Below are 27,753 nucleotides of genomic sequence, written 5' to 3' on the forward strand. Positions count from 1 at the left end.
CAGTAGTTGATCTTAGGGTGCAATTTACTCCTAGAGTTTGGTCTTTAGGGTTAATCAAACAGCTAATTACCACTTACAGGTTGCCTCCAGTTGATTCCAATTCATGGCAACCCCATGAAGGGCAGAGTGGTGGTGGTGGTTATGTGCCGTGGAGTCGTATCAAAGGATAGAGTAGAACTGTGTTTACAGGGTTTTTTTTTCTTTCTTTCTTACTTCCTCTTCTAAGTTTTATTTACTTAGTTGTTATTGCGAATACATATAGTAAAACGTACACCAATTGAACAGTTTCTGCACATACAATTTAGTGACACTGATGACATTTTTCGAGTTGTCCAATCATTCTCACCCTCCTTTTCTGAGTGGTTTCTCCCCCAGTAACATAAACCCACTCACTGTCCTCTAAGGTTCCTTTCTAATCTTTCAAGTTGATGTTATTACTTTAGTCCCACATAGACTTTGTAAGAGTACAATGCTCAAGGCAGACCTTTTTCACTAGTTAAGCTAACGTACTATTTGGTTTTAAGATGACTTTAGGAGTTACTTCTGATTTAGAGTTTAAAGCTTATTTCAGGGAAATAGCTTCAGGGGTTCATCCTCCTTCCATGGCTAGAGAAAGTCTGGAGTTCACAGAATTTAAATTCTATTCTGCATTTTCTGTATTTTGCTCAGAATTCTTCCATGGAAACTGGTCAAAATGTTCAATAGTAGCCGGACACCAACCAATTCTGGTCTTACAGCAAAGGAGGCAGTTGTTCATGGAAGCAATTAGCCACACATTCCATAGCCTCCTATTTCTGACTTTTCTTCTTCCATTGCTCAAGTGAACAGAGACCAAATGTTGTACCTTACATGGCCACTTACAAGCTTTAAAGACCTTACAACAAACTAGGGCATAGACCAGAAGCACTAGACATGTTACTGTGTTTAGGTTAATTATTTGGGATGTCCCATAAAACCATGACCCTAAACCTCCAAACCAAGCAACCAAATCCCATGAGGTGTTTGGTTGTATATAAGCAGCCTCAGCAGCTTTTTAATTTTTTTAAATTGTTGTTGTATCACAATTTTAAAAATTGCAGTGAAAATATATACAAAAGAACACATGAAAATTAAACAATTTCTACATATTTTATATATAGAGTTGTCAAGAGCTGATTTTTCAGAAGTAGATTGGTAGGTCTTTCTTCCAAAGTGCCTGTGGTGGACTTGAACGACCAACCTTTGGGTTAGCAGACAAGTGTGTTAACTGCACCACTCAGAGATTGTAAACACCAGATAGATTCTAACTAATCTTCACTAATCAGACACTGAATCAGTATTTAATAAATGAACACACAGTAAACTAAAGGATGGAATTAAAGGAATTCTAATAGGGGTGGGAGTCCTGTTACAGCATTATAAGATAAACACTGGACTGCTAACTGCAAGGTGGGTGCTTCAAACCCACCAGCTGCTCCTTTGAAACCCAATATAGGGTCACACTATGAGTAGTAACCAACTCAATGGCACTTAGCAACAACAACAATTAGGGGAGAGAAGAAAGGCTTGGGTGAGAAGGTTAGCTGTTTCTGTGTGCAGAAAGGGGCTTACCTTCAAATAGCAGGGTGAGTGTGTCTGCAAAGATGACTGCAGCTCTTCGATCACTCATGTCCATCCCCAGCACGAGGAGCAGATTTTCCTCAGCTTTACTGGCCACCTAATAAAAGGAGAAAAGGCCAAAGTCACACCAGGTATGTATTAGTTTTCCAAGTGGGCCTCCCACTGTCTTTCTTTTTTCTGTTTCCTTAATGCCTAGAAACCTGGGCAGCACAGGTGCATCTCTCCTGGGAGGCTCTGGGTTCTCTGAACCACAGGCAGGACATGGAACTTACGTACAGTGATAGCTCTTCTTTCATTCAGAGGTGTAAATAATGGTTCTCTTTGAAAATAGGTACTGTCATTAATCAAAGCACAAAAACCCACTGCCATGCAGTTGATTCTGACTCAGAGCAACCCTACATAGTCCAAGGCTGCATATCTTTATGGGAGCAGAAAGTCTCATCTTTCTCTCACAGAGTAGTTGGTAGGTTTGAACTGTAGACCTTGCAGTTAGTACTACCAGGGTTCTTTTAGTCAAGGCAAATGGTTCCCAATTTTAATCATCTTCTCCAAATATGAACTGCTATCATTAATGGTACTTGGTTGAGCAGGACAAGGACATTAGTACTGTGGAAGGGACTTTAAAAAAAAACTTGTGAATTGAATGAAGGTTACCACAGCAGATCATCAGGGTTACATTCAACAAATCATACATTTTGTTTTATCTCAATGTTTTGGAAGAGACGTTAATGCATAAAAAGTATATATTCTCATTATGAGCAGCCACCTAAGGAGCAACTATTAGTCTTTTTCCATTTTGAGCAAAGAAGAGAGAAGAAATTCAAAGATGCAAGGGAACAAATTTGTCCAAAGGACTAATGTATCATACAAAACCCAACCTCCAGAAGCGTGAGACCAGAAGACCTAGATGGTGCCCAGTTACAACTGCTGACTACTCTGAAAGTGATCACAATAGGAGGTCTTAGATAGAAGAGGATAAACATGGAACAAAATACAAAATTTTAAAAAAGGCCAGGCATCCTGGTCTGACAGGCACTTATGATAGGGACCGGAGACTATGGTCCTCAGTCAAATGAACTCACCTTCATGGTGCAATTTTCTGCCAACTAATAGGCCAGTCTATAAGGGAAACAATAACACCAAGGAGAATGCAGACCTTAGACTAATCAACCATATGAGATCAAAGAGCAGCATTTGTCCAGATGGACAAATTCAGAAGGGACTAAGAAAGAAAGTGAAATGGAAACAATAAGGAGGAAGTGGGAGAGTGCTTATTACATTGTTGGGATTGTAATCATCGATGTTACAAAACAAAATGTATATAAGTTGTTCCATGAAAACCAATGTGCTCTATCTAGTCCACCTAACATGAAGTGAGGGGAGATGCACAAGAACACTCAAACTAGTAGATAGTACCCATTTGACCTAGCTTCGATGGCTTGATGATCACTACTCGACCAGAACATTAGAATAAAAATTTGGTAAATGAAATAAGTGTAAGTTTGATGAATTTGACCTATACTTATGAATGTTGTTGTTGTTATATGCCGTAGAGTCGGTACCGACTCATAGCAACCCTGTACAGGGTTTCCGAGGCTGTAAATCTTTACGGGAGCAGAAAGCCTCTTCTTTCTCCTGCAGAACCGCTGGTAGTTTCGAACTGCTGACCTTGCGGTTTGCAGCCTGATTCATAACCACTACACCACCAAAGCTCCTTACTTATGAATGTAGTAGCTCAAAATACCAACTGACAAGGAAAGAATCCTCAACCTATCCCCTCTGTACACAAGATTGATAGGGATGGGCAACTTAAACATTGGCTACCTAAAATGGGGGGGGGGGGCATTATAAAGGCACAAAGTGACTTACAAATTTTTAAGAGGGAGTTTAAATTCAGAGTATGTGAGGGAAAACAGAATCCCCAATGAATACTTTTCATCTTGTTCAGACAGGTCAGGTGAAAGGAGATGGGTATAAGATTCTTATGATTCAATAATGAGTAACTGTTATCATGACTAATTGTGATTGTCACAAATGTAAAGGTAGAAGTTTTGTAACATAAAGGGGGGAGTAGTTAACATAACATTCCAGGAACAGAGGACCCTAGGACTACCAAGGGAGAAGAGCATAAGTGGAATGTAGGACCCTATCCAGAGAAGCAGTGACACCAGAGATGGAGACGGAGATGAAGACATGGAGAAAAGAAGCTGTTTCTAGGTCCCAGGTGGCAGTGTACTGATAAAAAAGTACCATAGAGCAATTGTATTTAATGTTAATTAACACTTTTTTTTAGAATGGGTAAAATCATACACACTTAAATATTCAAAAGGAAAAAAAGGGGATATTCACTAAAAAGTGACTCTTTCTCTTAACTACCTCTCTTGATCTCCTCATTCTGTTCTTTTAAGAACACACTGTGCTTGTATGAGGATAGATCTTTATAGTCATCCCCTCATTTGAAACAAAAACCACACCATACTGTTTTGTACCTTGTTTTATTTAGCAACCAACATATGCTGAAGACTAAAATACATCAGCACACATTTTTGTCTAATAGCAGAACAGATCCATTGGAGAGAACTTCTGGATAGGGGAGAGGAAGGTGGCAAAGGATGATCCCTGGTATATATGACTGCTGGGATGTATTTCTCTCCAACTAAGTAGTGGTTTCAAATAGGGCTGCTAACCTCAAGGTCGGCAGTTTGAAACTACCAGCTGTTCCATGGGAGAAAGATAAGGCTTTCTGCTCCTGTAAAGATTTGCAACCTCGGAAACCATGTGTGCGGTACTTAACAACAACAACTAAGAGGAGGGAGCCTTTGTGCTATACTGGTTAAATGCTCAGCTGCTAACTGAAAGTTCAAACCCACCTAGCAGCTCCAGAAAAGAAAGACCATTTGATCTGCTCCTATATTACAGCCTAGGAAACCCTAAGGGGGCAGTTCTCTGTCACATGGGGGCCACAGGGAGTTGAAATTGACTCCAGGGCACCAGACAACAACTACTGAGGGGGCGTTCATTTGAGACTTTAACTGAAGCTTGTCCTATCAGGATGCTTCAACTTAATGTAGCGTATTCTAAGATCCATGCCTAGCTACAAAGCCTTAAAATCATTAAGAAAGAATGTGAATTGCTCTTAAAAGAAGCTGAATCCTGACTGATATATTGAAATGTAAGATTCAACTTAGCAGGTAATTTGCATTTTAATTTTGCTATACTTCACCTAGTGTGTTGAAAATATATGTGCAAGAACAAGCAACTATATGAAATTAAAAGGGCAGCATATGTTCAGGGATACAGCTCAGAAGGCAGGAAAGGAAAGGAAAGGAAAGAAAGACTAATGGAAATGATGAACATAGGGAAGAAGTGGGAAGAATGCTGTTACATTGTGGTAATTATTGAATGGAAAACCAATTTGCACATAGCATCAATGGCTTGATGACCAGAGCTTGACTAGAGGAAGATAAAGAAATTTCTTAAGGGAAGCAAGTGTACATTGCTACAGTTTGATAAACTTGACCGATACTTATGGATGTAGTAGCTTAAAATACCAACCAAGAGGGAAGGAGTCTTCACATCAATGGTCAAACATATCCCTTCGGTATACAGGGTTGATAGGGACGGGCAATTTAGACACTGGCTACCTAAAATGGGAGGGCTATAAAGTATGAAGTGGCTGGCTTACAAGTTTTCAAGAGGGAGTTGAGTTTCATAGTGTGTGGGGGGAGGGGAGAAGGTAGAATTCCCAAGGAATACTTTTCATCTAGTCGAGATAGATGGCTCAGGTGAAAGGAGATGGGATAGGATTCTTTTGATTCAATAGTTACTAATTGGTATCATGACTAATTGTGACTGTCACAACTGTAAAGGTAGAATTTTTGTAACATAAAAGCGGGAGTAGTTAATCTTACATTCCAGGAATAGAGGTTCCTAGGGCCATGAAAGAAGAGCATGAGTGGAATATGGGACCATAACCAGAGAAGCAGCAACACCAGAGATAGAAGCAGAGCTGATGGCATGGATAGACAGCATTTGAAGACACCAGCCTCATGGAAAGAGAAAGACTGTGTGCTGGCTGCCAGGAAGCAGGCTTGCAGAATGTGCCCTTTGGTTGTTTAAATGTTTATATATTTCTGAGTGTTTTTGTGTACATACAAACAATACAATACAAAACAAAGGGAATAGAAATAAATATTGTTAAATTATTATGCATAGAGGGAATTGTAATCATTGCAATGAAACAAAATATGATAGGATGGGTGCAAAACTGATGTTCTCCCATGTAAACTACCACTCAATTCACAATAAAAGCTTAAAAAAAAAGAAAACCAATTTGCTCTATAAACTTTCATTCAAATCATAATAAAAAGTGAAAATAAATTAAGTACAGAAAAGCAATGTGCACCACTGAATGTCTACGCAGTGCCTGGCACTCAGTTGACTGGTAATACCCAAGTGTGGAACGGCAGCATCCAGTCTTGTCAGGCTATAGCAAAAGCAAAACAGGAGTCATATGTGGAAGGGAGAAAGCATCCAAAGAAACCACACCTACCCAGTGCCGCAGTCTGCAGAGAACAATACCATTTTTTTTTGCCAAGTAATCAGGGTCCATACCTGCTTACAAAGGTATTCTGAGAACTTGCTTAATCCCTCCTCATGTAAGCCCAGTAGTGGGAATATCTTGAAGAAGCGCTCCACCTGGGGCAGATCTCCTTCTTTGGTGGCAGTGGCAAACTTCTCTGTTACAATGATTTTGAGACGCTGCTCAGCTTCCTGCAGCAATTTCAGGTTAGCATCAATCATGCTACCTGCTCATAGGAGAAGAAAAGGAGAATATCAAGAATGGATGGCACTATACATCAGGTCCATTTATTCTGTGCACTAATACTGTTCTAGTGAATGTGGATGATTATAAGAGGAATTAACCATAATCCTATTTATCACAGAAACCATAATAAGAGAAAGTTTGTGCATAAATAAGTATAATAAAATTTAGCGTCTAGTAAGCGCCAAAATAAAGGTGCCAAAAGTTCATATTTCTGGTTGAAGTAACAGAAACAATTTCCTACAGAAGGTGACATTTCTCAAAGACAGGCAGAATTTCTAAAAAAAGAGTTTTAGAATCCAAATAGGAATACATACATTCCAGGCAAAGGGGATAAAACGAGAAAAAGAGAGAAAAATGGAGAGGTGAAAAGACTATTTGTAAAGTATTGCAAGTAGTCCATGTCCTGGAATATAGAGGAGTTTGAGAAATACTGGTACAATGAATAAATACAAGAATGTATCCTATGAACTAAGACTAGAAAGACAGAATGAGCCAAGATCATGGGCTCAGTCTAGCATGTGAGAATTTAATTTTATAAGGTAATGTGATCAAGTGGAAAGAACCCAGTGGCCAGAGAATTAGATCTGGATTCCGTTTCCTCTTCCATAGAACGGTACTGACAGCATCTACCCTGGGATGGTATGGGACCTATACACAGCCAGCTATCAGACAAGGTCCTGGTGTGGTGCTGTGGGCTAGTATGCTGGACTGCAAAGTCGGTGCGTCAGGCTCATAAGCGGCTCCTTGGAAACCCTGTAAAAGGTTGCGATGGGTCGGAACCAACTAGACACCACTTAACAACAACAACAATCAGACAAGGTGGAGACCTAGTATGGCACTGTAGGATAAAGCACTGGACCATAAACTCTGTTTGAACTACAAAGTCGGTAGTTCAAATTCACCAGCCACTCCTTGGAAACCCTATACACAGTCACTATGAGTTGGAACCAACTCGACAGCACTTAACAACAACAATCACACAAGGAAGCATGCTAACAGCAGATCCCTTTTTCCTGGTTGAGTTTCCATTGTAAACTCAGATTACAGATGTTTATAATTAAGCTAGAAATCAATAATTTGGGAAGCTGACCTTCTTTGCCCTGTCGGCTGAGCTCAATGACTGACTTGTCCAGGCATAAGTAGCGATGAATATGGGCTGCAGCCTGCTCATAATCTTCATTCCTTAAAGCAGTCTGAACTCCATCCATGCAGAACTTCAGGTCCAAGATATCATCAGCTCTCTGGATGGCCTGATAGAGGCGATTCTGCAAAAAGACGTAGTGTTAAGAAACAGAGTTCTATTCGTCTCATATTCTCTTCAGGATACAGAAGGATTCAGGAGCTGAATCCAGCTAGTCATAAATCCTTTTTAGCTTTCACTGGTGGGCTCACAAACACCCCGGTACTACTCACAATACTGTTATTGATGATGACCAAGAACACTGACAGGTATTACACCATTCTATTTATAAATAAAATGATTTATTTTAATGGAAGTAGAAACTGGAATAATCCATATTTATAGCTAACATATCCTATCACATTATTAAGAGTCAGAACATATTTAACATTTTGGGAACAAGATTTGTTTAGTAATAAGATTTTAAAAATATGTAAGGTTTTTTTCAGATTATAGAACTATGATTTAAAACAACAACAGTATGTGAGTTGATGGCTATGTGACTATGATGCTGTAGTGAAGTTATTTTGCAGAATTTGAACAAATAGAGAAGAGTTGTGCAATTTCACAGGGGCGAATTGTGCCCAGACCTTGTGTTATCCAATATGTTAGCTATTAACCACACATGGCTATTGAGCACTTGAAATGCAGCTAATTCAAATTAAGAAGAGCTAAAGGATCAACACTGGACTGGGAGCCATAAGGCTAGCAGTTCAAACCCGCCGCTGCTCCTCAGAAACACTATACAGGGTCGCTGTAAGTTGGAACTGACTAGATGTCATTTAGCAACAAGCATATGGGTGTTAAAGAGGAGTTATAGTAGTATAGTAGGCTGAGTTGGGCTGTTAACTACAAGGTCAACAGTCTGAATCTACTAGCTGCTCCATGGGAGAAAGATGAGGTTTTCTGCTCCTGTAAAGATTTCATTTCGGAAACGCTGTACAAGTTGGAATCGACTTGATGGCAGACAAGCAATTGTATTGTTATTAAGTGCTGTTGAGTCGGTACTGTTGACACTGTACACTGTTTCCAAGACTTTAAATCTTTGTGTGAGCAGAAAGTTTCATCTTTCTCCTGTGGATCAGCAGTAGACTCGAACCGCTGACCTGTGGCTTGCAGTCCAGCACTTTTTTTAACCATAGGTGTAAAATATACTCTGGATTTCAATGACTTAGAACAGCAAGAAAAAGAATATAAAATATCTCATTTCAATTGTTTTCTAGTGATTATATGTTGAAATGGCATTGTCAATATAACGAATCAAATAAAATTATTAAAGTTAATTTTACCTATTGCTTTTTATTTAATAAAAAAATGGTTAGTAGAAAGTTTAAAATTACATATGTGAATTGTATTGCATTTCTTCTTCTTTCCCAATCTGGATAAATTTAACAATATATGCCCAAATAAACATGTATTATCCCTGTTCCTGCTTTAGTTAAAATGAGTCATTTGACCATATAAACAGAATTTGCCCAAATGTCCTGGCTAGAACCTCCAGTACAAATTTCAGTAGGAGTAGGGAGAGCAGACATCCTCATCTTTTTGATGGTAGGGGAAAAAGCATTCAGCCTTTCACAATTAAGTGTGATGTTTGTTGTTTTTAAATACCTTCAAGTCAGTTTCAACTCATCACTCATTGTGACTCTGTATAGGGTTTCTGAGGAGTGGTTGGTGGGTTTGTACCACTGACCTTACAGTTCAAACTGATCTTGTGGTCTAGTGCTTATTCCGCAGTGCCACACCGGACTTCAAGTATGATGTTAGCTGGTATCAGGTTGAGGAGGTTTCTTTCCACTGATCTCGTTTGTTGATTTTTTTATCTGAAGGGTGCTAAATGATGTCAAATGCTTTTTCTGCCTTTATTCAGATTATCACACAATTTTTGTCCCTATTCTATCAATACAGTGTATTACCTTAATTGATTTTTAAACCAATCTTGCATTTCTGGGACAAACCTACATAATAAGGCATACAATCCTTTATTTTTTTATGTTGCTGAATTTGGTTTGCTTATCTATATAAATATTTTATTGTCGCTTCAGTACGAGTTTACAGAGCAAATTCGTTTCTCATCCAACCGTTCACACACACATTTGGTCTCCTGACATTAGTTGTGGTCCCCTCAATGTAACAGTGCTCTTCCTATTTCCTCCCTGGGTTCCTGGTCCCATCCCCATCTTCCCTGTCCCTTCCTGCCTTCTGAACTTTGTTTTTGAGCAAATGCTGCCCTTTTGGTTTGGATGACTATTCTGAGGAGCACATTTCTTGTGGGTGTTACTGTTCCCTTCTATTGTTTGGCTGAAAGGCGATTTTTGCAAGTGGGTTAAATTCCAGGTTAGAAGGGTTGGTTTGCTAATATTTCACTGAAGATTTCAATGTTTACATTCATAGATATTAGTCTAGTGCTTTCTTGTGATGTCTTTATCTGCTTTTGTATTTCACATTTGATTTCTATGTGATGGTTCTGTTTTAATCACTTCTATCTTCTACTAATTTAAACATCAAAAGCTTAATGGGGAGTCCCTGGGTGGTACAAACAATTATCCCACTTAGCTGCTAACCAAAAAATTGGAGGTAGACGTCTACCTAGAGTCATCTCAGAAGAAAGGCCTGTAAATCTACTTGGAAAAGTGTCATCAGAAATGGGGTGGAGCTCAATGGGATTACCTTGGCCAGGTCGAGCTGACGGACTTTGCTAGATACATTCTCAGCTAGGTTGCAGGTAAAGGTGATCATTCCAGCCAGCTGCTTTGCATCCCCCTCAATCAACTGCAGGTTGGGACTGGAGACCCACATTGTCACGACACATGTATTCATGGGGCAGAGGGTGAGAATGAGAGACAGAACAATTTATTTTGCAGTTGGAGACTATGTTTTCTACTTCTTTTGTACTGCCACATAACTCTTCAATGGTTTGCATTTTACCACAAACTTAAACCTATATGTAAGAGAAAGTTAATTTCTGTATCTACTAAAGATCGCCCTAATAGGAGTACTGGTGTGACACTGTGGGATAATGCACTGCACCACAAGGTGGGTTTGCACTGCATGGCCAGTAGTTCAGATTCACCAGTCTCTCCTCGAAACCCTATACAGGGTAGCTACACCGTTGCTAAGTCCGTTGAGTTGGTTCTGACTCATAGCGACCCTGTATAGGGTTTCCAAGGAGTGGCTGGTGGGCTTGAACTGCCAACTCTGTGGCTCACAGTCTAGTGCTGATCTTACAGTGCTACATCAAGAGTCCACAATGCCACAGTAAGAGTCCTCCCCCCGAAAAAATAGGTGAAAAGAAATAGATAACAGTCTCATAATTGTTAAGTGTCCAAAAAAAAATTAAACAATAACCTGAGAGGTTGATGTGATCAAACAGCAAGCTTTATGACTAGCAAATACTTGTACATAGTCTGCAAAAAGGAGTCCTGGTAATGCTGTGGGTTAAGAGTTGGGCTGCTAACCACAAGGTCAGCAGTTCGAATTTACCAGTCACTCCAAGGGAGAAAGATGAGGCTTTTGGCTCCCGTAAAGATTTACAGCCTTGGAAACCCTATACAGGGTCACTCTGGGTCAGAACCGACACCATGGTACATAACTACCACCAGCAGTCTGTAAAAACAGGTGTTCTCAAACTTAACCTGTGCATCAAAAATCACCTGCTGGCTCCTTAAAACAGATTCCTGGGACCTACCTCCAGCGTTTCTTAATCAGGCCGCAGAATCTGCTTTTCTAACAAGTTTGTAAGTGCTGCTGGTGCGGCCTGTGGAGGAGCACACTTTGAGAATTACTGAACTATATTCTTGGTATTCACTTTACCTTGAAGTAATGTTCCTCTACAGCTTATAACAGAAAGTTAGGAAAAATAGCAACTTATCCAGTGCACCTTGCAGGAATTTACAATAACTCTTGCTGAAATGCAGACTTACCCCATTCGGTGGAGACTGACCATTTTACTTTCAATGGTGTTCTGCTGTTCCAAAAGAGCATTCAGCTCCCTCTCCACCACTTTCTGAGACAGAGAAACATCAGTATGGTCAGAGGAACCTTAAGAATTATCCAACCCAATTATTTAGCTGAAGTGTAAATCCCATTTCAAATTTCTTCTTTCCTTTGACTAGGTCTATAACATATAACTCCATTTTTGCACTTGCCACATTTAATAATGATTACTTGATGTGTTAGTTAATACACCTACATTAGCACCACAAAAGTAGAAAATGAACCTTTAATCTATTATCATCAGCATAAAGGCGAACAGGAATGAATTTAAATCATAATGGCTAAACGCACAAGAAACTTCCAAAGGGGCAATCCAATTCTCTCTCAGCCAATCCATTTACTGTGTTACCTAACAATTTCTGCAGTCTTCTTTCCAGTTTCGACATCTGTAAAATAGGGATCTATACCTATCCCATAGGATTGCTGAACAAATCAAACAGGATAAAACACACAAAGTGCTTACTATAGTATGTAGTGTAGACAAGTGTTTCCTAAGTCATTAATGCTAGTTATCCATTTTTTATTAAAGTAGCCCACTAGAATCCAAAGGAAAACTTCCCTGACATCATCACAAACCCTGCTCTTTCTGTAAGATCGCTTTAATTTCCCCTAACGGGCTGCGAACCTTAAGGTCAGCGGTTCGAAACTACCAGCCGCTCCGCGGGAGAAACATGAGGCTTTCTACTCCCGTAAAGATTTACACCCTCGGAAACCCTGTACAGGGTCGCTATGGGTCGGAACCGACTCGATGGCACTTAACAACAACAACAAAGGGCAGTTAAGAAGTTTTAGGTCAAGAGGACTGAACTTTGATTCTATCCTTTCACACCCCCAAAGTGCCTTTGGTACTCAACCTTGAAAACTGGATTTGGGGAACAGTGCACATCTATTAGATCGGTTTTCTTTTGATTGGCAAGAAATCAAGACAGACAGACAGACATCAGAAAAGGAAATGACAGCATGAGGCTGCTAAGGAGAAGGGGAGGCAGGAAAAAAGGAGGACATTAAAAGCTGAAAGGAACCTTAAAATGGAGCCAAAGCCCTTCATGTGACACCGTGTTAGGGAGAAATAAAGCGGCTTATCCACGGTTAAGCACTTGTACCTGGGTTTTAAAAGCTTAAGCTGCTACTCTGGACTGAAAGGTCCAAACGACACCACGAAACTACTCTTTACAAGAAAAAGTCTTAAAACAGTTCAAGAAGTATATTTGTAATGCCTTCCCACTTAAATAACGGGGTAAAAAGGTCTCGTAAATTTTAAATGGTTAAACCAACGAAAAAGAGCCTTTATTCTACTCTAGAAACCATGAGAGTTGGCATAGATACTCTAAACTCCGGCGTAAAAATCTAGCACTTTTGGGGCAAGGTCAAACAACGAGGGTGGCGGTGGGGGGCTTCACCCGAGTGAAAAGATGACAGGTGTTTCCAGCTTCCCAACTACGCTCCCGCTTCTAGGGTAGGTGCTTTTTTTGTTTCCCCAGGTAAGAACAGATCTTCCCACAGCCCGGATTCTTCAGCCTGACAGCTACTACGTCCACTTTCCCTGGATCCTCCTGGAAAAAGAGGAGGCTTAGCTCCCCACCTCCTCGCCGCAGAGCCTTTCGTACACAGCCTCCAGCTCCTGCAGCTCGGTCAGGGAGCGAATGAGCTCGGTGGAGATTTCCGAGCAGCGGCTTCCTCCCACCCCCTCAGGCGGTGGAGGGGCCCCTGACAGCTTCTGTGGGGACTCGAGATCCGCCATCTTAGTCCCCAAGCAATGTTTCCCGTCCTGCGAGGCCCCCCTACTCGTTGGCGCGCCGCATCCGTGCGGCTGCCCACATAAATGCCCGATGAATTAGCTTTGTTTAATATTTAATTTTACTTCTAAAAAGTGTATTGCTTTTCTATTCTCATAGAAAAAATTATGGTCATAAACTGTGTTTAAATAGTTTTTGACGTGATCTGGTAACAACACGAAAACATTTATATATTTTTTCAGGCGTGGGTTGGCAACCTTTTCCCTCCGCGCGCCACCGGAAGGCCTCTGTTTTGAGAGCTAATGGGGAACTCGTCGGCGGGTTAGCTTTTGCTGTGGTTTTAGCCCTTGAAGAGATTCGCTATCCGTCGGCTATCTACGCCATCCTACCAGCTGCAAGGTAAAAAAAAGCAGCTTGTGACTTCCCCGAGGCCGTGAAGTCTGAGGGTGGCCATGTGGAAGTGTGGGTTCAAACTTTGGTGGGGGTCTAAGGTAGCCTAGGCCATATCTTTCCGGGTAGAGGACGATATGGGTAAAGCATGGGGCACGAACTTGAAATCTTTTCCCGCAGTCTTCCACAGGGTGGGAACGAGTCGTGGTTCGGAACTAAGCCTTCTGGAAATAACTTGCTTTCAGGCCCTGCAGTCTTGGAGACAGGAGAGGCGGTGGTGGGAGGGAATCGGAGAGCGGTCCCCACGGAAAGTGAACAGCACACACAGACGGAAGGTGCAAAGACACCCCGTGTTAAAAGCGTAAATAACGGAAACCGATTTTGGAATCAAGACACTGGTTTGAATTTCTGCTGTTGTACCCGTCAGCTTCGGGCACTTCGTTTCCTCCTTGTGCGTTTCAGTTGTCTCATTTCCCAAATGGGGACAGAAACAATCAAGTGGAGAAGGGGTGGACGAGCCATGATGCGAGCTATTTTTCTAGACAGGAAGTGAAACAGCTCTGGAGGAAGCCACAGAAATTAGCAAGTTTTAGCCAATAATGGTTTTTGGTAGATAGCTCCTGTAGCTCTGGGTGCATTTTCTTCAAAATGTACTTTCCTCCATTTCCCAAGCAGTAGCACCTAGGGTTGGGTTGTAATGGATGGCCTCAGTTACAGAAACCCGAAAGTAGACCGAGTTCTTTGGATCGGCTGCAAAGTACGAAAAGAGTAGTTTCAGGGGGTGTATAGGTGTCTTTCCCTGTTAACTCCTTTCTCCCTTGTCGTCCCACATCGGACTGTTCCCTTTTCCCCCCAGTAATCTAAATGCTGCTTGCAGTCAAGTCGGCTTCGACTTATATATAGGGCTTCTGAGGCTGTAAATGGAAGTCCCCAGGAAGCCTCATCTTTCCCCCGCGGAGTGACTGGTGGACCTGCTGACCTTGTGGTTATCCGGCCAACACGTAGCGCCTTCTACCAGGGCCAGGGCTCCTTTCCAGCGACCCTACTAGAAGAATATGTAGAAAAGTTTCTATCTCAGGACTTATTTCTAGCTCTTTTCATCTCTCAGCGTTCCTGCCTTTGCCCCGTTCAGAAATGATTATGGAAAGTTCTGGTGATAGTTCTTTTTAACGGTTTAACAAAATCAGGTGCAAACGTTAATTACACATCCTTTACTTTGGATTTTTCAAGTTTGCTTTCATCTGTAATTAGGTGCATGAAGGAAAAATAACTCTTTCTCTGTTAGTAATTGGTTATTGGTAGAGTTTTGAGTCATTTACAGCAAGAGTTTATCAGTCATCAGTCTTCTCTGACTGCAAGGGTAAAATTAAAATGTGAAAGCCTTTTGTTTATTGTTAGCTCCAAGATAGGTTAGATAATAAATGCACTGTAGTAAAGTGTATGAGCCCTGCTGGGGTGCTGGAGGCTAAGGACTGGGCCACTAACCTCAAGGTCAGCAGTTTGAATCCACCACTTGCTCTGTGGAAGAAAGATGAGTTTTCTGCGTCCATAAGGGTTTGCCACCTCTGTAACGGTCACTATACGGGATCGCTGTGACTTGGGATCCACTTGATGGCAGTAGGTTTGAGTTTTTTCATAGTTGTCCTGGTGTGGCACTGTGGATTAATGTGCTGGACTGCAAAGTCGGTCTGAACAACAAGGTTGGTAGCTCAAGCTACCAGCTGCTCTTTAGAAACATTATACAGGGTCACTATGGGTCAGAACCAACTCAACACTTAACAAAACAAAAATATAAGCACTGAACTGCTAACCACAGGTTGGTGGTTCAAACTCACTAGCTGCCCTTGGAAAAACCCTATAAGGGTCGCTATGAATCAAAACTGGCTCAGTGACACAACAATATAGTACCCAGCCTTAAAAGTTTTTGTTTTGTTTTTTAACTTTGTATTGTGAATTGGTAAAGGTAAACAGAGAAAAATAAGTTTTTCTGTTGAACTTTGTATATACTCGGTTTCATGTCATTGATTGTATCCCCATAATGTAATGTTAGGTATACTGACACCCCACACCCCTGCCCTTTCCCTTTTCCATTCCTTCTTTCCTAACCCTTCTGAACTTTGTCCTTGGGTCAATTGTTGTTGTTTAGTGCCGTCGAGTCGATTTCGACCCATAGCGACCCTGTACAGGGTTTCCTAGGGTGTAAATCTTTACGGGAGTAGAAAGCCTGGTCTTTCTCCCGCGGAGCGGCTGGTAGTTTCGAACCGCTGACCTTAAGGTTCGCAGCCCGATTCGTAACCACTACACTACCACAGCTCCTTGGGTCAATATGCTGCCCTTTTTATTCTCTCAAATGGTTGATTATTCAAAGGAGTGCTATTCCCCTTATAAACCTGTTTTTTATTTAGCTGAAAATGGAGCCAAGCTCACCAGCTGCTCCTTGGAAACCCTATACCAGGTCGCTATGGGTCGGAACTGACTCGATGGCACTTAACAACACAACAACCCAACCTTTGATTAAAAGTGAATAAAATGCAGTGTAATTGGAAGGCTGAGCTACAGCATCCATTTGAATTCTGAACCATGTGAACATAAAACCACTTTAAATACAAAAATACATTTCTTCTAGTATGGTGTGGCACTGTAGGATAAGCACTGAACCACAAGGTCGGCAGTTCAAATACCAGCCGCTCCTTAGAAACCATATACAGGGTCCCTGTGAGTCGAAATAGACTCAACAGCACTACACAACAACAGAATCTGAATCGGCAGCCCAGATTCCAGCTCCCAACATTCCCATGACTTGTTAGGAGGCCTTAGGCAAACTTAACAACAAAATGGTACAATTTTAAAGGGTCCTTATGAGATGAGAGACAAAAGTGTTTATCATCGTTCTTAGGCATTGTTCCTTAGGCCTTACTGGCCCTGCTACTTTTAACCAGAAGTTTCTGGACAAAAGTAGATAAGAATTTCCCAAGCTCATATTTTTCTGCTTTCATGTACCCTTAGCTTGCTTTGAATCAAAATTGTTTGTATATCCAAAGCCTGAATTGTGGACTAAGGTGGCTCAGCTTTGCCACCAACACCACCATGTTCCTGTATAACTTGACCTTACAGCGAGCCACTGGCATCAGCTTTGCCATTCATGGCAACTTCTCTGGTAAGTCCTCTAATTTCTTCTTGAATTGAAGTAATATATATTTAGTTTATCTCTTATGGAGGAAATTTTTTTCATTTATGAGACTGCATAATTGAAAACAATAATTGATGAATTAGCTTTTCAGTTATGAGATTTGGTGTGAACTTGAGGTGCATTCCTGAAGTGTGTAGACTGCGAACCACAAGGTCGACAGTTCAAACCCACCATCTGCTCCTTGAAAATCCTATACAGGGTCACTATGAGTTGGAACTGACTTGATGGCACTTGACAATAAACAATAGCAGATTAAATTTCTTGGAATTTATGAGTGTAAGGATTTTTATTGGGAATGTACATTTCTTGACCACCTACTTTGTGCCAAGTTATGTGCTTGTTGCTGTGAGGTGTAAGAAAGAATCCTTGGTCTTGAATTTGACATCAGATTGGGTAACAATACTGTCTAAAGGTGCCAAAATATCAAAGGAGAAAACTTTTTTAAAAGGCATTGTGAACTTTGGCTTGGCACTTGAAGGGGTAGTAGAACTTTTCTTGGAGACAGAATGGAAGGCAAAGTCTAATGAGGTACAGCTTGAGTAGAAACAAGGTAACATTTGCTAATGATTGTCCTCTCCCTACTTAGAGCCTTGCAGAAAAGCTGGAATGGTGGGGCTATGTTTGGGAAGATGAACTCTAAGGTCAGGTTGTGGGAATTTTCAAATATCAGATATAAAGGAAAGAAACTTTAAGCAATAGAGAATTATAGAAAGTGGGTTACTAATGTGCATAAAATACTCTTAATGTGCAGATTAATAATTATGAATGAAGTTAATCCCAGTTTATATAGAAGGTCCATCATTTTGTATAGTATTAAATAAACTCAGGAGTCCTGGCATGGCACTTGTAGAATAAGCACTGGACCGCAAGGGTGGCAGTTCAAACTCACTAGCTGCTCCTTGGAAATCCTATAATGTGGTCACTGTGAGTCAGAAGCAATTTAGGGCATATATATATATTATTTTGGTAATTTAAGTATATATTCATATATGTTTTTGACTCAGACTCTGTAAAGGGTGTCCAAGGCTATAAATCTTTGTGGGAACAGAAAGCCTCATCTTTCTCCCATGGGCAATTGAAATCAGCTATGATGCCAGTCTGGCATTAGATAATGAACTGGACTAGGGCAGGGGAATGTAAAGTGAAAGAATTTTCTACCCTGGGGTGGCAGATAAAATGACAGATTGATAACAGGATGGTTGATATTGTGCGAGAGGAATCTTACGTAATTTTAAACATTTTGTTTAAAGTTAGTAACAGCTAGGTGGAATTATGTAACAGATTGAGAAAGATGGGGACAAAACTAGCTGTTAAGCATTTAGAGGTTGTTGATTGCAGTTATGAAAACAAATGAACTTTTTAGGATTGAATTTAGAAATTAAGTATATATGGTGTCAGCTTTAAAATTTGTATCAAACTGCATGGAAAGTTTCTATGATGATGTCTTATAATAATCCTTAAAATGGACTAGAAAGAAGCCATCAGAAAATCTGAACTTTATAAAGCTAAACAGTATAAATTAATAATTTATTATACAACTCCTAGTTATTTTGGTTAATGACAAATCTTAGAAAAATGCACAGTTTATCAAAAATAATGTGTATAACCAGTTTTTAGTAGGAAAAATACTAGACTGCTAACCAAAAGGTCGATGGTTCAAACCTACCAGTCAAGGGGGTTTCAAGAAGTTCATGGAAAAATTCTTATATCTTTTAGTTCCATTTTTTTTTAATGAACTTTTTGAGGCTATCTTATTTATCTTTAGTGCTAGATAAATTATGGGTTAATTCTGATTGCTTATGATCTTTCTTTGGTGGTCTAGGAACCAAACAACAAGAAATTGTTGTTTCTCGTGGCAAAATCTTGGAGCTACTTCGTCCTGATCCCAACACTGGCAAAGTGCATACCCTCCTAACTGTGGAAGTATTTGGAGTTATCCGATCTCTCATGGCCTTCAGGCTGACAGGTGGCACCAAAGACTACATTGTGGTTGGCAGTGACTCAGGCCGGATTGTTATCCTAGAGTACCAGCCATCCAAGAATATGTTTGAGAAAATTCACCAAGAAACCTTTGGCAAGAGTGGATGTCGCCGTATTGTTCCTGGCCAGTTCTTAGCTGTCGACCCTAAAGGACGAGCTGTTATGATCAGTAAGTGACTTGCTCTGTTGAGTGCATCTCCACCTCTTTCAAATGCTCAGTTTAGGATAACAGAGCAGTGATCTTGGCAGAATGCCAGGGTATCACTTAGATAGGTAAAGTTTGCATCGTATTGAATAAACTTCGTGGTTTGAAGTTGCATTTTCCTTTTAAAACATTTTCAAGTTGAGGAAAAAATGAATTTTTATCTCTAAAACGACTACAGTAAAATGCTATTTCATTCTTAGAGGGTGGATCTGGTTGCTTTCATCAGCCTGAAGTGATGATTCACATTCATGTCTCTTCTCTGATAAATGTCTTGAAGAAAATTTTGTGATCTGACCAGGCCTCTAGAGGGCAACCTTCTCTTCTCTGAGCTGTCTTCAAATCATTTGCTCAAATTCAAAGAAGGCTAGCAATTTATGAATTACTGTATAGTTCCCTTAACTCTACATGCCACATTGAAAAGGATTCAAAGAGTTAGTGAGATGTTTAGATCCTAAGTAATAGGAATAGGGGAACTAAATGCTGCCTCCTCTTTTCTAATTAAAGTAGAACACTGAGTTAAAATACTTGGAGAATTAATGCTGACTGTTAATTTTTTTTAATCATGACATTCTGAGCTCCTCTTATTATCTGGAGATCTTGTATGTTTTGTCTAAACTTTAGGTGCCATTGAGAAACAGAAATTGGTATATATTTTGAACAGAGATGCTGCAGCCCGGCTTACCATTTCATCACCCCTGGAGGCCCACAAAGCAAACACTTTAGTGTATCATGTGGTTGGAGTAGATGTGGGATTTGAAAATCCAATGTTTGCTTGTCTGGAAATGGATTATGAGGTAATGGCGACAATCTCTTTTTCTTTGGGATTTTTCTCATTACCTCTATACTTTCAAAGAATTGTTTTCTTCATTGTGCATATCTTGTAACTCTTACTAGCAGTTTTCTATATTCCAAATGAAATTCTTTGGCATGGAAATACAATAACACTGTGCTCTTGAGTTGAACAATTTCTCTATAGAAACAAGATGCTACATAAAAAAGGAGATGGGTTATTTGGGGAATTATTTCACAGGAAAATACTGAAAGCCAGAGCATATCATGCTTTGTCTTGAATAGAAGGCAGTGTTTTCTAGTAGATAGAACTGTGAACCCAGAATTAGGAGATCTGGGCTCTTGTTCTAGTTCTGCCAATACCTAGTTATGAACTTAGGCAAACCATTTGACATCAGTGGATCCTGTGTCCTCATTGGTATAGTGAAAGGGGTATCCTGAAGTCCTTCCTTTTCAGCTCTGAGTTCTTTGATTTTTATGGTATTGATTAGCCTTTGTGCCACTTTATTTCTCTGTAGGAAGCTGACAATGATCCAACAGGTGAAGCAGCAGCTAATACCCAACAGACACTTACTTTCTATGAGTTAGACCTTGGTTTAAACCACGTGGTCCGGAAATACAGTGAACCTTTGGAGGAACATGGCAATTTCCTCATTACAGGTACTTTTTACTGAGCTGATTTGGTCCTTTCTTGTTTGGTACATTTTATGTCCAAACATAGGAGAGACTATTTAATAGGATTTGAAAATTAATCCATTTGTAGTAACCTTATTTATGCTAGGTATAGAAAAGTTTTGGTGCTGAGTTAGAAATTTCTTGTGATAGTCATGATGATGCTTTGTATGGATAAAATCTTTATAGGAACTCTTACAGCATTAGGAGTCCTATGTCGTTTATCTATGAAAAATCAGTATAATTGATTATATTAAAGGAGTACAAAGGAGTTCTGGTAGCGTAGTGGTTACGAATTAGGCTGCTACTTGCACGGTCAGCAGTTCGAAACTACCAGCTGTTCTGTGGGAGAAAGATGTGGCTTTTTTCTCCTGTAAAGATTTACAGCCTCGGAACCCTGTGCAGGGTCGCTATGAGTTGGAACCGACTCCACGGCACATAACAACAACAACAAAGGAGTATAACTGTATTTGTGGTTATTTAAATTTCTTCAGACTTGGGGAAGACAGTGATCCAGTCTTTTCTATTTTTAATCAGTTGCACTTAGATTGACATCTTAGAGAAAGTATATGTTTAAGGAAAGTTTTTAAGTGTGGTGCTGTGGTTTAATGTGTCAGACTGCAAAGCCGTTAGAACTGCAAGGTCAGAGGTTCAAGCTCACCAGCTGCTTCTCGAAAACCCTATACAGGGGCGCTATGGGTCGGAACCGACTCGATGGCACTTAACAACAACAGTATAAGATAGTACTTAGCTTTGAGCATTAAATTTTGTGACGAAACTATAAACATAAAGCAGGTGAATCTCAGAAAAGTATTAGACATCTCATTCCTTCAATCAAATACTGTATTTTTAATTAATGACGACTTTAGGATAAACACTGGATTGCTAATCTCAAATGTTGGCAGTTTAAACCCACCAGCAGCTCTTCAGGAGACAGATGAGGCTGGCTGTGTCATAAAGATTTATAACCTCAAAAACTTATAAACCTTCGTTTACTAAGTAAACCTGTAAGCTCACTATGACTGAAAATGGATTCAATGGCAGCGGGTTTGGTTTTGTTTATTTGAAGGAGCCCTGATAGCACTGTGGATAGGCATTGGGCTGCTAAATGCAAACATAGAGGTTCAGTCCCACCAGCTACTCTGCAGGAGAAAAATGAGGCTCTGTACTCCTGTAAAGATTTACAATTGGAAAACCAGAGTCGCTGTGAGTTAGAACTGATTTGATAGCACTTAATAACAACTATTAATATATGCCAAGTCTGTCTGTTGGGTATTGGGATTACAGTGGCAAAAAATTAAACATTGCTTCCTTCCCTTTGTGCAAGTTTTCGTCTAGTGGTGCCTGTAGGCAAGTAACAAAAAAATTGGTATTGAGAGTGCCAGGTGGCACTAATGCAAGGAAAGGACAGAGTATGCTATAGAAGTAATACTAGTGGAAACTAGCTAGGTACAGTTAGGGATAGAGGAGGAGGCTTTCTGTTACAGTCAAAGGGAAGTGCATGTCAGAAGGCCCCAATGCAAGAAAGGACATGGTCTATTTAAAGAACTGACAACTCATTGTGATTGGGTTGTTGAGTTAATAGGGGTAGCAGTGGGTTGATTTTAGACAGGGTGATAATAGGGATTACTAGCGTTTTGTCTAATGGAATAGAAGATACATAAGACTAAACTAGGACGATTGATCAGGAATGTATTTCAGTAATCCAAGCAGCATGAGAGAAACAACAACAAGGATGTTAGACCCAACAGAACTGGGAGAGGTGTGGGAAGAGATAGAGTTGAAAGACACCCATGTTTCTGGTGGTTTGGGCTACTGGTGGATGGTAGTTGTTGTTAAGTGCCGTTGAGTCGGTTCCGACCCATAGTGACCCTGAACAGGGTATCCGAGTCTGTAAATCTTTTCTGGAGCAGCTAGTAGTTTCGAACTGCTGACCTTGCGGTTCACAGCCTGATTCTTAACTCCTACATTACCAGAGTTGCCTAAAATGGAGACCCCAGAAGGTGGAACAGGTTTGGGAAGGAATTGAGTTAGTTTATAACTACATTGTATTTTGAGGAACCTGTGGACATCCGTATGTGGAAGTATTCAGTAGGCAGTTGACTATAGGTCTGAAGCATACAACTGACTTTCTGAAGCGAACAACTGACTTCTGGGCTGGGGGTAACAAATTGAATGTGTTATTGAATATCCAGACAGGTTCTTGATGAAATTGCCCAAACTTTCCATATAAACAAACCTTGTTTACTGTCAGGGAGAGAAATGCTCAAAATGTTTCTCAGCCTTGGGTACACCATACCTTCACCAAATTACAATGAAGGAGAAAAAGAATTGGTAGTTAAAGTCTTGTAATTCATGGTTGTATCAACTGACTGCTAAATTTTACTTTCTTTGACAGTTCCAGGAGGGTCAGATGGTCCAAGTGGAGTACTGATTTGCTCTGAAAACTATATCACTTACAAGAATTTTGGTGACCAACCAGATATCCGTTGTCCAATTCCCAGGAGACGGGTAAGGCCTTAAAAAAAAAGACTCCAGTCTCTAGTTTATCTGTTATCAAGTTTGTATTAGTTTGGTTGTATATTATTTTGAAATTTTATTTTTAATAGCAAATTAATTACATAAAAGTGAAATGAATTCTTTGAGAGAGGGAATTTAAAACTGACACCTTTATTTAAGAGGGATCTGTGGATAGTACCATTACAAAATTTCTGAAAATTTCTAGTTTGCAGAAGCCAGCCGTATTAATTAGAGATAAAATGTCTTGCTTTGTGTCTTTTTTTTTTTTTTTTCATTTCCCCGCAGCTTCATTTTGAAAAATTCCAGTATACAGATAATTTTAAAAGAATAATGAATGTCTATATTCCCTTCACATATATGTCTTTATATATATATATATATATACACACACACACACACACACACACACACACACAAACATACATACACTTTCTTAGGCTGAAGCAATTGAAAATACATTGCAGGCAACTCAAGATTCCTTTAAGATGTAGTTCTTAAGAACATGGACATTTTCCCATATAGATATACTACTAGTATCACACATGATAAGTTTAATATTTTGTATAGTATCATTATCTTATGTACAGTTCATCTTCAAAGTTCTCATTGTCCCACACATTTCCTTTATTTCTGTCTTTACTTTAATCCAGAATCTAATTGGGTATCACATATTATAATTGTAGTGTCTTTTTACTCTCCTTTGATTTAGAATATTTGTTTAATTTAGAACATTGATTAGGTGGTCTGCTAGTTTTTGGTCTTTTATAATGTTGATAGTTTTGCAGAGGCTGTGATGATTTTCTTTTAGACTATACCATAGTCCTGGTGTGGTGCTATGGTGCTGTAGGATAAACACTGGATTGGTAACCAGAAGTCGGCAGTTCAAGCCCATCAGCTGCTCTTGGAAACCCTATACAGGGTTGCTGTAAGTTGGAACTGATTTGATGGCATTTAAGAACAACACTAATGTGCCACAACCTATGTCAGTATTATATCCAGGTTAATCGTTTTGATGTTTATTATATAGATGACGTTGTTGAGGGACCCTGTGTTCAACAGAACAAAACAAGGCCCAATCCTGCACCATCCGCACAATTGCTGCTATGCTTGAGCCTGTTGTTGTTACTGTGCTAATCCATCTTGTTATGGGGTCTTCCTCTTTTTCACTGGACGTCCTCTTTACCAAGCATGCTGTCCTTCTCCAGGGACTGCTCCCTTCTGACAGTATGTCCAAAGTATGAGAGATGAAGTCTGGCCATCTTGGCTTCTGAGGAGCATTCTTGTACTTCTTTCAACACAGAAGATTTGTTTTGTGCTTTTGGCAGTCCATGGTACCTTTAATATTCTTCTCCAGCACCATATATCACATGCATCAATTCTTCTACTGTCTTCCTTATTCATTGTCCAACTTTCATATGCATATGAGGCTATTGAAAATACCATGGCACACTTTAGTTTTCAAACTGACATCTTTGCTCTTCAACACTTTAGGTGGCATTATTGTTGTTAAGTGCTCTGAAGTTGGTTCTGACCCATAGCGACCCTGTACAGAGGTTCTGAGGATGTAAATCTTCACGGGAGCAGAAAGCCTCATCTTTCTTTCATGGAACAGCTGGTAGTTAGGGACACATAAACTATGAGTTGAAAATGACTCAGCGACACCTAATAACAGCATTGGTCTAATTGGTAACAAATTTAGATCACTTTGTGGTGTCTAGCTGATGTCTTCATTCTAAAGGTACCTTTTCCTTTTTATAATTAATTTGGAATCTGTAGGAGTTATCTTTGACACTGTCTTTTTCAACCAGTGGTTTTGGTATTGATGGGTCTTTCCCATTAATTGATTATAACATTGGTGTTTGCAGAGTATTTTATTGTCTTAACTTTATTTTGGAAATGATTAATAACCATATCTGAAAATACAATAAAATGAACTAGTGTGCTTATGATCTAATTTCAGTAATCATCAATACATACCACTGTTGACCTCTGCTTCCCTAGTTTCCCCACTCCCATATTATTTATGACCCTCTTTAATACTTTGTGGACTCTAGGGTTAAGCATTTTAGAATTTAGTTGACCTAATACATGTATCTGAGTGAGCTTCTGTGAATTTTAGAAACTCTGAGGAGAAATTTGGTAAGTTAGGTGTACTTGACTTTGGGGCTACAAAGAAATATAAAACATTTCACCCTTGAAGAGAGCTTACTTATAGAAGTGTAAAATGTTAAAAGGATTACAATCTTAGCCAAGGCTAGGGAATCCTTTTGGGAATCTAGAAAGTTTATGGAGAACAGGGATGATGTTGAATAGTTTAGGGAATGCTATAGTTGTATGTGAATTTTATTCACAGCCTGAAATGATGATTCTTTAAATTTCATGTCTCTTCTCTGACATGTTTCCCTGAAGATACTTCTTGCCTTACTGATCTGATCAGGCTGTAGAGTACATTTGTAGCACTTTTTTGGTGTGCAGACTTTGTTAAATACTAAAACAGACAAGAATTTTCACTCAGCCAGACTACTGAGTGAAGCTAATTGCAATAAAGTGAGACAAATGAATATTTTGGTTTCCCATTGCATATAAAAGTTTTTTTTATGCTTTATTGTAGAATCTTAAGTGTACATTATGAAAACGATTGAAATATTGTGAGAATGACCAAAATGTGACAGAGACTTGAAGTGAGCACTTGTTGCAAGAATAGTGTCTATAGACTTGCTTGATACAAGTTTGCCACAAACCTTCAATTTGTAAGAAATGCAATGTTTGTGAAGTTTAGTAAAGCAAAGTGTATTATGGGGTATTCCTGCTTAAACTGGCATGCTGCTCTGGGTCAAAGCTTGCATTGAGAAACCCAAGGTACTTCTGAATAAGACATACCCATTTCTAAGATGTTAGTGTGTTTTACCTGCCTAGAATGACCTGGATGACCCTGAAAGAGGAATGATTTTTGTCTGCTCTGCCACCCATAAGACCAAATCGATGTTCTTCTTTTTGGCCCAAACTGAGCAGGGAGATATTTTCAAGATCACTTTGGAGACAGATGAAGATATGGTAAGAAAGCATGAATGAATGGTGGGGAATGAAAAACCTATTTTTGTTGTTACTCTAGTTTGATAAAATTTTTTGAATTCTACTGTAGTTTGCTATTACTAAATTATTTTAAGAAAAATGATATTTGTATGTACATTTAAGGACTACAAAGTACTTTCACACACCAGCCATGTCTGAGATATGACAGCTTAGTAACAAGTTAAAAATAATGGAAACAAAGTCATAAAGTTGTTGCTTAAAACATTGAAGCTTCATTTGGGACTGGTATACGAATGTATGTTTTTCACTATGGTTAACAGATTTCTATTCTCATCATATGTTTGGGAGCACAGTGGCTCAGTAGAGTAAGCGTGAGACTACGAATCATAATCTCATCATTTGCTCCATGGGAGGAAGATGAGGTTTTCTACTCCTGCAAAGATTTACAGGGTGACTGAGTTGGAACCTACTCAACAGCACTTAACAACAGTTTTGTATGTTAGGAGACTATGTAATGCCAGTTTCTAGAGCCCTGCTGTGGTGCTGTGGAATAAGCTCTGGGCTGCTAACTGAGTGAGGTCAGTGGTTCCAGCCCACAGCTCTTACTCGGACCCCTTATACAGGAGGGTTACTTTGAGTCGGTTCTGAGTCGGAACCGACTCAGTAGCACTTAAGAACATCAGTTTCTAGTGATTATTTTCAGGTTGTACAAATTGGTTTGAATAACAAGAAAAGCACTCCATGCCTAATGAAAACTGGTAATACAAATGATATTTTACATTTATCTTAAGAGTTCCTTCAACATTTGGACAATTTATTAAATAACTGTTTAGATTGAGTCTATAAACTTTTTTTTAAGGCCAGATAGAAAATATTTTCTGTTTTTGAGGACCATATGCTCTGCTGTTTGAACTGCTCAATTCTGCTGTTGTAACTCTAAACCAGCCAACAACAGTATGTAGACAGATAGGCTTGGCTGGCCTGGTTGCTTACCTCATGTTTAGATACTGGAGTCCCTGGATGGTGAAAGTAACATGTTTGGCTGCTAACTGAAATGTTGGAGATTTGAGTCCACTCATTGTTTCTTGGAAGATATACCTGGTGTTTTACTTCAGACATGTCCATGGAAAACCTCATGGAGTGCAGTTCTCTGACACATACTGGGGTTGGTGTGAGTAAGAGTCCACAGAAGATAACTAGTTGGTTTAAGATATTAAGTATAGCATTTTACTTGCTTCTTTGTTAGTGTAGTCTTAGGATAATACTGGGCTTTGATCTGTGTCATGGCTTCAACTTTTCCTACATCTTAGAATCTTTTTTTCTCCTCCCACTCTAGGTTACTGAGATCCGGCTTAAGTATTTTGATACTGTGCCAGTTGCAGCAGCTATGTGTGTTCTTAAAACGGGCTTCCTCTTTGTAGCATCAGAATTTGGAAACCAGTGAGTAATCCTTTTACTACCATTTTCACCCTGGTTACTATAAACATCAAGAAGGAGGTGTTACTTCCAGGTCTGAGTTTTCCACAAGAATAACTATTTGATATAAATGTTTTGCCTTGCTTGCCCCCTCTACATTGTTTTTCTTCATCTACTTCAGTGGTTTCACTCACTATTTTTGTGGTGGCTGCAAAAATA

The 27,753-nt window shown here is 39.6% G+C and overlaps 2 protein-coding genes across 3 annotated transcripts in view; one reads left to right on the forward strand and one right to left on the reverse strand.

The window, feature by feature from the left end:
* COG4 (component of oligomeric golgi complex 4) overlaps positions 1-13,350 on the reverse strand; it is a 31,602-nt gene extending 18,252 nt beyond the window's left edge. For both annotated transcript variants that reach the window (XM_006860180.1, XM_006860179.1), the window contains exons 1-6: positions 13,186-13,350; positions 11,531-11,613; positions 10,278-10,392; positions 7,518-7,692; positions 6,214-6,407; positions 1,591-1,696 (exon numbers count right to left, since the gene is read on the reverse strand). In XM_006860180.1, the coding sequence (XP_006860242.1) occupies positions 1,591-1,696; positions 6,214-6,407; positions 7,518-7,692; positions 10,278-10,392; positions 11,531-11,613; positions 13,186-13,344 (832 nt within the window). In that variant the 5' untranslated portion in view covers positions 13,345-13,350. The remainder of the gene's footprint in view (positions 1-1,590; positions 1,697-6,213; positions 6,408-7,517; positions 7,693-10,277; positions 10,393-11,530; positions 11,614-13,185) is intronic.
* Positions 13,351-13,707: 357 nt separating this feature from the next.
* The window catches only part of SF3B3 (splicing factor 3b, subunit 3, 130kDa), a 50,169-nt gene continuing 36,123 nt past the window's right edge, over positions 13,708-27,753 (forward strand). The window contains exons 1-8 of the mRNA XM_006860181.1: positions 13,708-13,738; positions 16,736-16,886; positions 18,742-19,068; positions 19,726-19,898; positions 20,412-20,553; positions 22,964-23,076; positions 26,002-26,139; positions 27,455-27,558. Of these exons, the coding sequence (XP_006860243.1) occupies positions 16,817-16,886; positions 18,742-19,068; positions 19,726-19,898; positions 20,412-20,553; positions 22,964-23,076; positions 26,002-26,139; positions 27,455-27,558 (1,067 nt within the window). The 5' untranslated portion in view covers positions 13,708-13,738; positions 16,736-16,816. The remainder of the gene's footprint in view (positions 13,739-16,735; positions 16,887-18,741; positions 19,069-19,725; positions 19,899-20,411; positions 20,554-22,963; positions 23,077-26,001; positions 26,140-27,454; positions 27,559-27,753) is intronic.

Source organism: Chrysochloris asiatica, unplaced genomic scaffold (genome assembly GCF_000296735.1).
Source record: "Chrysochloris asiatica unplaced genomic scaffold, ChrAsi1.0 scaffold00037, whole genome shotgun sequence".
Taxonomy (NCBI): domain Eukaryota; kingdom Metazoa; phylum Chordata; class Mammalia; order Afrosoricida; family Chrysochloridae; genus Chrysochloris; species Chrysochloris asiatica.